Source organism: Schistocerca cancellata, chromosome 1 (assembly GCF_023864275.1).
Source record: "Schistocerca cancellata isolate TAMUIC-IGC-003103 chromosome 1, iqSchCanc2.1, whole genome shotgun sequence".
Lineage (NCBI taxonomy): Eukaryota > Metazoa > Arthropoda > Insecta > Orthoptera > Acrididae > Schistocerca > Schistocerca cancellata.
The window spans coordinates 285,903,182-285,918,731 of NC_064626.1; the positions used below are offsets into that span (position 1 = coordinate 285,903,182).

Sequence of the window (15,550 nt, forward strand, 5' to 3'; positions counted from 1 at the left end):
AGAATCTAACACAGAAGTATAAAACAACTTCAAACGTCCGAGTACAAATTAGTTGATGGGCCAAATATTTGACTTTAATCATATAAGCAGGAAAACTTTAGAAATGATTTGAAATTACAAATAGTTGGAAGTGCACACATTATGGAATACTGGATGAATATAGTGTGCGAATTTGCGCTCCATTTTAAGCAAAGGCAAGTTTTTACACATCGCAATGTTTATGACCTCGTATTTTCTAAAGTGTGTCTTACAATGATATTATTCTGCAAGTACATTCCGTGGTATATGTAGATACAGTCTGCAAACTGTGTTGCGAATAGCGTAGGTAGGAATCGGTAACACACAGAAACGCCATGCCTCGTGCTGACGTTTGACTGAACGAACACCAAGTACGTAGTAAGCGATAGACTTTTTGTCCTGCCTTTTTTTTGGGGGGGGGGGGGGGTTAGTGTTAGGCGAGAGTGTTTCTTAAAGGTTTGAAATTATCTGTGAAGTACGTTGCAGCTTCCTAAGTGCTGTCATACTCAAATACTGGACGAATAAACCCCAGGTATTTGCGCGACATCAGGTCGTTACCGTCATACAGACGCACAGTTTCTGACTGCAATACTTGTCCTACTGTGTTAAACTTTTAACACAAGATTTTCTCTTACTCAGTAGACTAAGAATTTTAAATTTTTCAACTCCTTCGATATTTACATGAAATTCCGAAAGTCGAATTTTTGTTGAAACTACGCAGCAACATATACTGTGTCACGAATTAGCCGTTTAGAAATACAGATAGAGTAGGAAAACGGGCGGACACGCACTCCACTATTTGGATAAGATCCAAGTACGGTCCATTAATACCCCTATATCCGAACTCAGGAACGTGATGTTACGATACAATAGCGCGTACATATATTTGAGTAAGAAAGTCCTCAGCGCTTTCAATACCTAAAATTGTGTTTTAGCTCCGTGTGGACAGGCTGAACGTAAAAGGTTTTTATAATTCACTCGAGAGGATCACAAACTCACTCTTCATTCGGCTGAACAGTGTCTGCTCTGGTTCTGTGCCATAAGGTGACAATGAGATTAAAGAAAGAAAAGGAAAAAAAAAAAGTATTCACGCAGAACAATAATCGCAATGGCGAAATTATGAAAGGGGGCAGTTTGCAATTACTGAACAGTGTATCTAACACACAAGTCGGCGTTATCACAAAAATATTTTCTGAATTAAAGTACTTGCAACTGAGGCTCGTTACATACTTCACTTTCTTTGTACACTTTCCCGTCATAACTTCTGTCAGGGTATTAAGGTAATTGACCTTTCTCAAACTTCGGTAATAAAAATAACAGTACTCTTTAGCATAACATTGCTACAGCATTACAATACTGGGTCACTGAGGCTTTGAACAGGTAGAAGATATGGAAATCACGTAAACCGAGGAAATCGGCTGTGCTCTGTTCTCGGCATCTGCGTTAGGCGTTTTTCGGAAAGCACGAAAAAAATCTAAATACGAACGGCCGAACAGGAATTTGAACCGCCGTCCTCCCGAATAAGAGTCCAGTGCTTCCCCATTTTTACAGGCCTACTCGTATGCACAGCTGTGGCCTACTGCGGCACCGTTATGATAAATGAGGCGCCAGAGACGAGTCGTGAAGGAACAAATCCTGAAAACACATGCCTCGCTTACGTAATATGCACAATATTAGAATGTCAACGGACTGGACTTGGTAGACCAATTGGTCTTTAATAAATGGGACCATCATAAAAGGCATCCAGTCGTACCAGGAATGCTGCAACAACTGCGTCAGATTTCTGAAACCATTGTATATAAACTGTCTCGTGCAGCGACGGACGAGTGTTGAAAAACGCACTGTGATAATACCAAAGGAAGGAGCTCATTTTGTCCCAAAGGCTGCAACGAACCGTACATGATCTTATAAGAATTGGATCGATGATAGCAAGAGGGTGTACTAGTTCGAGCCGACGGATCGACGTTGTCTGGTGCGGTATGACGCGGAGACACGAATGGCTTTCCATCGGCTTCCATTGTCTACAATCTAAACACGCCTTCGACGTGAGTTGCTCAGTGTCAAGTGTCAAAATGTTGTGTTCTCGGTAGGTTTCCTCTGTAACCTCTCCTACTGTCGCCGAAGTGTTACACGCTGCCCTGATGACCACAACGTTGGAGCTCATGTTGTTGAACGGTATTGCAGACATATGTCAAGTGTGATCATTTAGTGCGTCACTGGAACAAAATGTTATCTCGAATCCTCTGGAGCGAGGGAAGTTTGATCAGTGACAAATAAAGGATATTTTACAATCAGAGTAACTGGTCCGGTTTGGGCCAATCCCACACGCCATATTTCGGCAGGACGAAGTCTGGCAACTTACTGCGAAGAACATGAAAGACATATTCGACGAATGACAGGTACCACTGCTTCCAGATCTGTAAGATGGCTCGACATGTTGCCTATCTAACATGTCTCGGAGTAGGGTCAGTCTGCAGCTGGGGCGTCACGACTCTTGTAGCTGCAAACGTTTCTATCAATGTACCAGAGCACTGTTTGTTGTCAAAACTCACAGTACAAAATTCAGATGTTCAGACTAGAACCACGAGTTCTCGAATTTCAGTGTGGCACATTACATACGACGTAAGATGCATGGTTCTTTAATCCTTTGACTACTATTACTACTACATACCTGAACTGTAGTACAAACATTTCCGTCATGTGTGTCGCTTACCTTACTATTTCCACAAATGTTTGTTCATACGTACATATGATGTTAAAGCAGAAAACGTCGGCTCTGTCTGTTGCCAGACATGACAGTTTTATGTTGGGCGTTAGCGTCATATCGTGTTGAGAAACGGTAACTGTGATTTGACGATACTGCAAATATTGGCAACAGACCCGAAACATAAGTCTTATTCTGTTATATTTGCACCAGGACCCGATATTATTGTTATTGCAATGTCGACGATTTGCTACATTCTGTCACGACCGCCAAGCACAGAGGTTCGACAAAAATATGAAAACACCAATAACACAACACGTTACCCTGCCTAATACGGTGTAAAAGCACCGTTGGCATTCAAAACAGCTTCTACTCATGTTCGGAAAAGATAGATACAGGTCCCGCATGGTTTTGCATTGAAATCTTGTATGATTCTGCCTGCAAAATAACGGGAAGTTGAGGTAATAATGATGGAAGTGTTTAGCGATCACGCACTCTTCTCTCCAAAGTAGACCACAATAACTAAATAACACAACGATCAGCTGAATGTAGCGGCCAAGGGAGGTGTGAAAATTACCTTCGTGTTCACATAACCGGTACTGGATGATGGGAGCTGTGTGAATAGAAGCCTTGTCGTCTTGGAACACAGCATTGCCGTTGGGGAACAAACACTGTACCACAGGATGGACCTGGTAAGCCAAAATGATCACATAATCGTTGCCTGTAATGCGATCTTGCAGAGTAACCATGGGGCCCATGTGCAGCGAGACACATCTGACCAAATTATTTCCTTCCACAGACCACGTTTTCCAGCATCACGTTTTCCAGTTACAGGGATTTGTTTCACTGTTGTGTGGTTTTGGAATTCGTTGGTTGGTTTAAAAGAGGGGAGGAGTGGGGGAGGGACCAAACTGCTAGGTCATTGGTCCCTCGTTCCGATTAAATTCCACAAGGGTGGGAGTAAAGCAATCGAGTCATACAGAACACAGCTGGAAGAAAGGAGAAACCCACAAGAATGACAAAAGGCCAAAAACACTAAAATAGACAAAATCGGACAAGAAAACCACAGAGAGACACAAGAAACACGTAGAAGAGATCAAAACAAGAGAGCAGATTATCATGGCTGGCTGACCATGAGAATAAAAAGGAGAGGCCAGCCACTCTGCAACACATTAAAACGTCCACCATAAAAGCACTAAGGTGGAGGACACAGAGGGACAAAGGACATGCGCTAAAACTTAGATCAGATGATAAAACCCTCCCTCACGAATAAAATGTAAAACTAAAGCTGCTGTTGAGGCGTTGTCGCCCAACACCGAAGGTAGGTAGCAGGGAAAGTTAAAAATCCGCCGGAGAGCGTCTAAAAGTGGGCAGTCCAGCAAGAGGTGGATGGCTGTCATTTGTAAGCCACAGCGACACAGAGGTGGATACACGCGACGGAGTAGGTAACCATGCGTTTGCAACGTATGCCCAATGCGGAACCGGTAGAGAACAACTGATTCCCTGCGAGAGGACTTCATAGAAGACTTCCACACGTTCGAAGTCTCCTTAATGACACGCAGTTTGTTGTGTGTACTGTTATGTCATTCTGTCTCCCAAAGCCGAAAAACCCTGCGGCGTAATACAAAACGCAAGTCAGTTTCGGAAATGCCCATCTCCAGAAGGGGTTTCCCTGTAGACTGTTTGGCCAGCCTGTCGGCAAGTTTGTTTCCTGGGATTGTTGACGTGTCCTGGGGGTCCACACAAACACCAGTGAATGACGGGACCGTTCCAGGGTAGAGTTGAACTCCTGAATGGGCTCTACCAAATTATGGCTAGCGTAGCACTGATTGATAGCTTGCAGGCCGCTCAATGAGTCATTACACAGGAGAAATGACTCGCCAGGGCATGAGCGAATGTGCTCAAGAGCACGAGATATGGCCGCCAGCTCTGCAGTGAAAACACTGCAGCCATCCAGCAAAGAGCGCTGTTCAATATGTCCACCATTATCATACGCAAAGGCTACGTGACCATCATCCATCAAGCCATCGGTGTAAACCACTTCATGGCCCCGGTACATGTCAAGAATTGAGAGGAAGTGATAGCGGAGAGCCGCAGGGTTAACGGAGTCCTTAGGGCCATGCCAAAGGTCCAGGAGAATCTGTGGCCTAGGTGTACACCACGGAGGTGTACGTGAATGGACCTCGAGGGGAGGTGGTAACGGCTTCATCATCATTTCATCCCCATCCAGCGCGCAGGTCGCCCAGTGTGGCGTCAAATGTAATAAGACCTGCACCAAGGCGGCCGGACTTGCCCTGTAAGGGGCCTCCCGGCCAATGACGCCAAACGCTCATTTTCATTTCCATTAAATAAACAAGTGTATGCTGTGCTACAAATGGAAAGCTCGCCTATTCGAAAATGACAATATCCCAGGTTACAACAGTGACCCTGGTTCTAGAAGATTTCGCCAGTGCGAGGGTCAATTTCCCTGCCCGTTCTATCAGACAAGGTGAAATTATTGAACTTATTGGTGAGCCGTAACATTAGGAGCACTGCCTCCGCGAAAATGATTGTCCCATAGTGGCATTGCGTGCCAGCTACGCAGTAAGCAAAGTATGTAAGCGGAGCATATAGCAATGGCGAGTGACGGCTAATATTCAACACAGCGAAGAGCCACACAGTAATCTTCACCCGAAGAATGCTGCCGCCAGATCTCCCGAAAGTCGAGATCCTGGGAGCATCCATCTCATGGAGCAGGACGGCAGAGTACCTAGAGTCACCGTAGACCAACGACTCTCTTGGGCTCCTCATATTCGTGACGCCAGAGGTACAGTCACGGGCCGTCTTCGCACTCTGTACCCACCGCTCAACCAGCAGTTGACACTGGCACTGACACTGACACTGCACCACGGTGTCACGCTGTATCAAACATTAGTTCGACCAGGGCTGGAGCGCGCAGTTGTGATGCAGGGAAAGGCCGCAGATACACCCGCCGCAACGCTGCAAAGGGTCTAGAACCGAGCCCTGAAGAATGTTCGTCTTCCGAGAGAGCACTCCACTCGTCTACTACACACAGACACCGGCATCCCGCTACTGCAGGGCAGATTCTGATCTCCGCAAGGTCCTTCTAGGAAAAGGCGAGTCAATCCCACAACTGGCTCGTCTGTGAACTGGGCCTGACCGAAGACAATTTTTTATTCTTGCAGCGGACTTCAGGATATCACCGTCACATCACTCCAGACCGACTCATGAAGGTAAGTTTTTGTTTCTCCTTTGCAGGAACGGCATATTAATGTTCACATTCCTCAACAAGTCGAACAAGGAAAGCTCGCCAAAGGAGCGTCATTGTCAATGGGAAGTCATTCTAGCGACGATGCGGGCCGCAAATGAGGAAATCCACAGACACAAACAAAACCTTTATAATCGGTATAGTTATGGCTCGGCGCATGGAAACGGGAACAGCGAAGTTTGTCGGCTGTTCGCGTCCTACTTACTATCGTGAGCATCTATGGATAGGGGTTAAGGACCGTGGAACCAAGAGTACACTAGGTGTTGGACGTTTAAAGCATCTTCACAGGATGAACGTAATCCTTGTTGCACCAGTTCGATGGTTGTATCCGTGTACGCCAATCAGACGAATGTCTTCGCGAAACATGTAACAACTCTGGTAGATGGGGATTGTATTAGGTTGGTGCCTAAGTTCGCAGCGTTTTTGTTTCGCACGTTTATGTTCCAGTTGCTATGGGTTTATTAACTGACTGTCAGTATTTGTAATTCACTGTTGCTGTTTGAGTTTGCATACTGTTATTTGGAGATAAGGAGTGGACAGTTGAAAATGGAGTAACAATTGGAAAAATCTGGACATTTCTGACTTATTCTTCTGTTCGAGTTCAGTAGAGGGTTGACAGCAGTGGAGGCAGCCAGAAACATCTGGGCCGTATATGGAGATAATGCTATTAGACACAGCACGACAAGAAAATGATTTTCTCGCTTTAAGGAGGACCTTAGTGATTTGATGATCGTTTTGCATTCAGTGTACGCGAGAACCGGCAATGTGATGAACTGATCATTACACAGTCGTGCAAAGTTTCCATGCAATGGGGAAGGCTCAAAAATCGGGTATAGGGGTACCGAATACTCTAAGCCAAAATCACAAAAACCAGCGAGCGGGTGGCCATAAGCATCTCTGCTTGCCAGTCACCAATTGGCTCATGAACAACATCGACCATTCCTGCCCTGTATCGCTAATGGTAACGGGAGCTGGTGTCTCTAGTAACATAAGGAAATTAAAGGTATGGTTGCGCCCTGACGAAGTAGCAACTCTCCCTACAAAGGTCTGCTTTCATCCATAAAAAATTTTATGCGGGCGGAACAGCGACGGTGTGGTGTACTACGGATTGCTTCCTCTGGGTGTAACCAGGGGAAGCAATCCGTTGTTGTCTACAAATAAGACGGTTTGCAAACGCAATCCGAGAACAACGAGCAGGAAGACTGCGTAAAGTGGTGCTCCTCCACGATAACGCCCGCCCACATTCTGCTTAACTGGGAAAAACCACACAGGGGTTGGGTTGGGAAGTCATTCCGCGCCCACGTTATTAACCTTGGTCTTGCGCCCTCAGATTTTCGCCTTTTCCGCTCTCTACCGAACAATCTTCACGGAACTTCCTTTCCGGTTGAAAATGCGCTCCGAATATGGCTCGGCGAGTCACGTAACTTCTGCAGTCGTGGAATCTAAAAGTGAGCCCAGCCTTGGCAGACTGTTGTGAATAGTGAAGGAGAATATATTATTGACGACTCAAGTCTCTGTTACGTGCATCTTGTTTATTAATCTTCTGGCGCTACGAACTTAACAGCAACCCAATATTATGAGGAGTATTCATCTCTGTTTACATGCGGCCGGTGATAATAACTGAATACACAATTACATCTGCGGACTACGTGAACATTATTGCAGATCTCCTGCATCCTTTGTGCTTGGTGTCTTTCCCGAAAGCAATATCATCTTCCAGGAAAATAACTGTCCGTGTCACAAGGCGACAACCGTGTAAAATTGATTTGAAAAGCATGACAGTGAACTCACGTTGATTTCTTGCCCAGTAAATTCGACTGACTTTATCCGGACTGAACATACCTAGGCCATTAATTTACGGGAATTGCGTGAACCACGCGTAAGCCTACCTCTGCCACATACCTCCGGAAACTTACAAAGGACTTATCAAACCCATGGCACGCTTAATAGCTACTGTACTGCGTTCCAAAGGTGTACCAGCACTTTATTAACCGGGTGTTGACAATGTTTTGGTTCGTCAGTGTATGCCATCATTTATAGAGGTAAGGATGTGCTGTAGGTTTTCTACCTTCAGCAATTAATGACTTTTTTACAGATACAATATTAATTAGCTTCACACATTCATTCCTTCACGAACCTTAACTGCACAACGAACAACAGGTCATTAGAGCTTCATTAAATAATAGTCGCTCAGATGTTCTCACTGCTTTTATAGCCACCATTGGAAGTACATTTACTACAACAGTCCAAGTTGGTTATATGGAGTGCAGATACATATGGTCTCCCAGAAATTAAACATGAGTGATAATGTTCAACACCACAAACTGCGGCACATGATTTACGTTTTAACGTAATTATGCTCAGTGCTGACCCCAGTCATAATGGGACACCGCATTTTTGTATTTCTGTACTAAAGAAAGGATGATTCTATTGGAATAAGTGATAACAGCTAATCCGGCAACACCGGCGTCCTGGACTGACGTGTGAATGAAGGTTTGAGGAGCAAAAACTGATGAAAATAAAGCGTGGTAAGGTCGATCCCCTAAGAGGCAAGAGGGAAGGGTTCCGTGCAACAGTCTGCAATGGGCCATTGCGTTGCAGTCTGCGTCTGGTGGATGCCAATTATTATCCGCAATTTAATTATATTTTATTTTGGTAGTGCGGTTGTTTTACGTTGATGACGCATTCTTTGTTTATTTGTTGTTATATCTTTGCAATTTTCAGGCTGCCGTGCTGTTAATCATGGTTGCTCCGTTGTCTACTTGCACCAAAAAAGAGCAGCGATCAGGAATCCGTTTTGTTGTGGTCGGAAGTCTTATCAGGGGCCGAAATTCATCGAAGACTTTCGGTACAGTACGATAACTGTGTTTTGCCACAACGGAGGGTCTACGAATGGATTGAAAAATTCCGAAAAGGTCGCACAAGTGTTACGCACGATGAAGCCACTGAGAGTTCACGTGAAATGATTCTCTTCTTAGACGATTAACTATTGGCGAAGTGGCACATCGTCTGCAAGTAAGTCACGGTTCTGCCTACGAAAGCATCCACAACAAACATGGATTTCATAAAGTTTGTGCAAGATGGGTCCCAAAACAACTCTCACACTTGCATAAACAAACGCGCTTGGACATCTGCAAAAAAAACATTTGGATCGCTATGGTAACGAAGGAGGCAACTTCTTAGACAGGATCATTACTGGTGACGAAACATAGATCAGTCATTACGAGCCGGAGAGTGAACGGCAGAGTATGGAATGGAAACATCAAAATTCGCCGTGCAAGGAAAAGTTCAAGAGCCAACCGTCCGTAGTAAAACTGATGCTTACGGTTTTTTGGGACACACAGGTTCAGTACTGGAACATTATGGGGAAGGGGCACAACAGTAAACAGTGTACGTTACTGTGAGATGCTTACTGCCAGGCTAAAGCCTGCAATTCGAAGCCAACGACGAGGATTGCTGTCAAAAGGTGGTGTGTTGCTGCAAGACAATGCCCGTCCGCTTGCTACTGCCCACACCGCTGAAACGCCCCAGAAACTCAAATTTGAAGTACTGGATCACCCTCCATACAGTCCCGATCTTACCCCTTCTGACTATCACTTGTTTGGTCCACACAAACAGGCATTAAGGGGCCGTCGATTACGAGGGCATCAGGAAGCTTTTACAACGACGGACCAAGTGCGTTGAAACGTAAGGAGACTGTCGAAAAATGATGTTATTGTAAGTTTCCTATTTGATTACAATAAAATTTTATAACTTCTTTGCGGACAATAACTGACTTACCCTCGTAAATGCAATCACGTCTTAACATACGTCTTCATCTTGTTTTTGTTGCACTTTAAAATTTTCTTGGTGGACGAGACTAAGATGGTGATTCTGTCAAAATATTCCAGACAGCATCATTCTTCGACCAGGACGGCCAAAAATAGGTGCCTCCTTATGGCAAATACTAACGCGGGTGGTAATTACATTGAACAGAGGAGTGAACGGCAGGTATTCTAGTCTGCAATTGAAGTATTTTGATCATAACATTTATTTTCGTTGGCCAGTGGAACTTAGTTTCTGATTTTCTGTTTTATTACGTATAATCAAATACTGAAATCTTCAGAAGACTTCTGAACCATCTGTTCCTGTCCCCATTTCAGAAGATATTTTGTGACTTGTTTTCACCTATGTCATTCAGGTGGGCCCTAAGTTCTAACATCACCGAATTACACGGCGATACAGTGACACATCCATACTACAACGTGGATGAGCAGTCAGGTAAATATTTCTCCTTCAGTGTCTCAAGTAACGTGTGGCATTTGTCGTGTAGCATTCGTAATTCGTAATTGGGAACAGTATATTAATTGCAGGTATTGGTTTTGTGTGAGATCATTTCTATCACTGCAAAATTGAGATGTTACCAGACAGCGATCCACCCAGAAACTGTGTAAGCAGCAAAAACTCTTACCCTAATAGGAACAGGCGTAATGAAGAGGCTGGAACTCGCGATACGAAAGATTTTCAGGATATTGGGACTTAAAAGGACAGAAGGTGAGGAATTCAGAAGACGTGCGAATCAAGAACTGTACACTAAGACAGAGAAAATCTCGTACATCAGGAAAAGGAGTGTTTTCTTAGGATGGTGCAGGGGCGCTTAACACAGTTCCTGGTGAACAAAGAATTGAATCCAAGAGATCCAAAAGCATTTAGAGGAAATAGGAATACAGGAACTAGAAATACACAAAAGGACCAGTTTTATATTTTAAAAAAGTCATGCTTTCACAGGTTTCGAGGACAGAACTAGATGCTGAACAAAATCATCATACACAGAGGAATGGAGCAGGTTGCGGAGTATGAGAATGAAAGACCCGAAGATACGGAGCTAACGCGAATTAACGTGGTCTCAGATGGTCAAAACGAAAAGAAGAGAGGTGTACAGCTATGAAACGAAGCTAGCACGCTGGGGAACGTATTAGCACGTTTAAATCAAACTACATGTCTTTAACTCTCGGGCGGGCGCGCCTGTTTATAAAGTTCGCCAACCCAACCAAAAATAAAATCATTTTGTGCGGTTCCATTTTTATTTCATAAATGCAAACCTATACCTATTCCTACGGTATTGTTTCAGGTAACATAGCGATAAATTGTATTGTCGTACGTCCAAGAGAACAGCAGTAATATGAAATACAAAGCGAGCTAGTCCAGAAAAAAATTACTCAGTTAAAAAAAATGACCCCAGTTACGAACTAGTAACATAATCTCACATTGAGGCAGTTGTCAGCCAGATAATTGTGATCGAATATGCAGCTGACCGAGATCTGATGCAACTGCATTGCTTAATGCTTCGAATGCATCATTACTGTCTCTTTAATGCCTGACCTTGGTATCAGAGTTATAGTGAAAATTTATTTCATTATCTTTTAATAAAACAGTAGTTTAGCTCATATTAAGTAAGTTTGTTTTCTCTTTGTTTAAATAAACAAAGATTAAATTGTGATTTAGATAATACATGACTTACCTTGGTAACGTAAATAAAGCTATTCTTTTCATGTGTACAATGTGCGCCGCGCGCCCGCTCGTGTTATAAAAACGGCGCGCCCGCTCTAGGGTTAAGTGTCAAGAAAATTGTTCGCAATGAAAGGGAGCTCATTTCTATTTAAGGGTGGCACATTAAAAAACATAAAAAATTACCGCTGTCTATTTCATAAGTAAAAGAAAAAAGTAAACAGAACACCTTATGGGATATGCAGCCGAAAGACTGCAATCGAATTCCCTACAGTGCTTCTTCCGAAGCCCTATGCATATATATTTTTGCGATATTCCTTGCTTTTCATTGGCGTATGTTATCCGGAGGAATTAAGATATGTGGCTAAGACTGGTTCCAGAAAACGGAAAAGGGTGAACAGGGTCAAAGAACTATTACAGAATTACCGCACAATGCTGCCCATTGCGGCTCTTCCCAGTAAAAAATAAATGGTCAGAAAAAATTCTAACATTGACGTCACCATGAAATACCCATACGAAGTATTCCATTGATGAAGAGCGGGTTTCAAAAACTAAACATCAAACATACGAAACACGGAAACAGTTTTTATGACAGGCTTACAACAAGGAATCTAGAAGTAACTTGAGATATAACACACTTTACTGTGTACAGAAAGTTTCTTACTGCAGTCTATCATGTACTTTATTTACAGTAATTTTTCCTAGTAGGATGTTACTACATGCACGTGAAGGTTTACTCTGCTAAGGCTGCGGTGGAAAAAAAGAACTAACATGACCATTTTGTACAGTCACGACGACCGCTCTTCTCTGAAGACGTTTCATTGATTATCTAACAGAATTTGAACCGGTGTGCTTCTTTACAAACGACCAATGTCAATGCACAATTAGGATGCAACATACGACTTAAGACACCGACAGATCACAGCAAAAAACAGGATTCGTAAACGATCACACCGTGCATCAGAAAGCGTGACAAACTTTTCCACGAAGAGATTTCAATTTCTGGGATAGGAATGGTTCTTCCAAAGATGAGCCTCGTTCGAAACAACTTCAAAGGCCAGGGAACTGAAGTAGATGTTAATCTCAGAATCCAAGAATGGATGGCTTCCCCCGCACCGTTACAACACGTGAAACAGCTCTCTGTGCCTCGCGTACTGATTTAATTTGCCAGTGTATGTTTACGTCAAATGCTTACGATATAAATTGGCCACCAGTAAAAAAGAAAGTCACGAAATAGCGTTGCCTTGAACCTATTGCCGCCAGGTCGCCAATCACGAAAATGAAACCAGTTTGTCTAAAAATAACAAATCTGAATGCATGTTAACTACGCACTTTAGTTCGCATTTCTGGTGGAGGAGGAAGGCGATGCTCTATTGCTGGTTGTAAAACAACTGGTCAATGTAATCTTGGAAAGAAACAACTATAGACATGGAGAGCAGCTACAAGGGCGTGCCCACGCACGCCTCTGCCAGAAAATCGAATACAGGAAAAGCCGGTATCACAAGCAAAAGTTCGTCATGTTATTGCATGGTTTCCACAATAAACTCTTATATTGCATTATAAATTGATTCTATGTAGCACATTGGCGTTCCGCTGCTAAATAGAGCAAAGTATCAATTTTCCCATTACTATCGGATGCAAATACAATTTTTGTTTGTTTGTACCGGCGACTTAAGATGGTCTAATGTTGGGCGTTAACGCCGTTCCACATCAGAACTCTCTTCCTATTCTGTGAACTGAACACGGAAATATCGCAATAAAAACGTTCCTTCGTCATGCGCTCCGTCATTACACAAATTGATTTAGTGACACCTATTGTCAAGTCCAACAAGTGAACTGGCTTTGACAATCTGCATAAATAACGACTTTTTCACATGTGCGTGTACTAACACGGATACTTAAGAAATTCACAAATACATTAATACATGCGAAGCTATCACCCTATAAACGGTACGTCCTCACAACATCTGGCGTAAATCGTATGTACTAATCTATACAGTTCACTCTTAGATAAACGTCAATAACAAGACAGACCATTTAAAACACTATATTACACATGGGCTCAATCAGGTTTTATGACATATTCCTTAGCGAAACGTATCGCCAAAACAAATCTTACCACAAATATCTATCACTGATGCTTGTTTTACGCGTGTTACGATCAAATACAAAAACAAAATTATACTTTTATCTTTACTGAAAATATAAGCCTCATTCGTATATCTATTGGTTTTTTTAACTAAAAATGTATTATTGAATTATTTACAAACGGTGTATTATTTCAACTATACGACAAAAACGAAGAACCTTGCTTTAATCTTAGGAAACGAAAACAAATCGTTCAAAACAAATGGATAAAAAATATTGCATGTCACAGTCTGTTGTTAGATTTAACATGCTAAGGGTAATGTGCAGTACGCAAACAAAGACATGTTTTTACTATCCCGAAACACAACGTACACAACACGCATAAACAATCGCGTAATATTTTGATGCCATGGCATATCAACACACTGGAAATGCTTGAAAGTAACTTACCTCTTCTCTTCTTTTCAACCATCTTCCACACGGACTTTCTTCCAATATTTCGCTCTCATCTTCGGAATCTTCACCGCTTTCCCGTGGCGAAGACTTGTGGTCCGGATCCGTACTCGAGCGACTTCCAGGCATGCCGATATATTACAAATCACACTCCAACACGTCTATATAACAGACGTTATACTGTTTAACTGAACTAATACATTCTGACAAACACTTAGCACTACAGCTCACAGCCATGGGTCATTCTTCGTATATGACGAGCACCACACACTACGTACCACGATACTACAAGAACTGTTACACTGTTTAACGAAGTTCGACAGTCTTTTGTCAAGATGCGTTCAGAATTTGGTGAACTGCTCGAACATCAAACGATGAAATAATTTCAAATCGTTAAAGAAAAAATTAACTCAGCGTAGTACAATGCTGCCAAGCAGACTGATAAAAACCATAATATAAGGCAGTGCTTTTGTATATACAGTGTAATCAGATCACAGAGTTGCATGAAGTAGCGACTGTATCGTTACATATCTTTGGTTGCAGCGTTGCACGTCCATGGTCTACGCTCTACCGGGTGGGTGGAGAAAACGCGCCAATTTATGAAGTTTCAGTGAAGCTAGAAGTTTAGTTTTACAACTTAACAAGTAGCAGTTTCAGTTAATGACGTTAGAATGGATTCCTTTTAAAGAGAACATATGTAAATGTTGGCAGGCTCTTTGAAAACGGTTAAAATTCTCATTGTATCCCTGAAACAACTTGAAGCGGAGTTTATGAGTTAAAGGTTATCTGGTAAATTCTTGAGTTCTGTTAGTGCAGAACGGTGACGTTGAAGTGACTATTCGTTAGAAAAAATTTCGTCGGCTTGCATCGTAATGGAGCCATTTGTTTGCAGTCTTAGAATGTTAGTGAAAATTTGCGATAAACGGAATAATGTGCCATACGTAAAAATAGACCTCACGAAGAGTCTACTTGAAATTTGTGAGAGCACGAAAAAGCTGTTCAGTTCAGAATTTCCGTGCCTGCAGTTAGATGTGAATTGTTAGAAAAAACTTTGTAATTTTGTCCGCTCATGAAATAGTTAAGGTTCATTGTACCTAAGTACATTTGAACTTGGTAAATGAACAGTACAACAATGTTATTTGCTATCCGAAAATATACTTCATTTATCGTCCGACACCTGTTATCAGGATCCTTACCTACTGTCAATAAATGTGAGGTAGTTTTTCGTAAAAAAAATTGCCATTTTCTTCCACTAACATAATGCGTACAAAACACGAATACCAACAACAATACTTTTGAATTTCATGTGCTGTGTAATACCGTGTTTACCCAATAGTGCTGGACAATACTATGAAACTAATAAACCAATCCCATTGTCTACAGTGATGCTATGCTGCCTTGTTTTTAACTATTCAAATTGAGGAAGGTACGGTTAGGTTCGCCTATATGAAGATAATGCTACATGTAGGGGGCTACCTCTCTTGCTAATTTCAGTGTGATGAGCACGAAGTGCCTTTTAAATCGGGATGTTG

The 15,550-nt window shown here is 42.5% G+C and overlaps 1 protein-coding gene across 2 annotated transcripts in view; it reads right to left on the reverse strand.

Annotated features, from left to right (window-relative positions):
- LOC126171387 (nuclear receptor-binding protein homolog) overlaps nt 1-14,474 on the reverse strand; it is a 456,634-nt gene extending 442,160 nt beyond the window's left edge. The window contains exon 1 of one of the 2 annotated variants that reach the window (XM_049920795.1): nt 14,016-14,474. In XM_049920795.1, coding sequence (XP_049776752.1) covers nt 14,016-14,147 — 132 coding nt within the window. In that variant the 5' untranslated portion in view covers nt 14,148-14,474. The remainder of the gene's footprint in view (nt 1-14,015) is intronic. The other variant, XM_049920796.1, reaches the window with a different exon arrangement.
- Between the last annotated feature and the right edge of the window lie 1,076 nt (nt 14,475-15,550).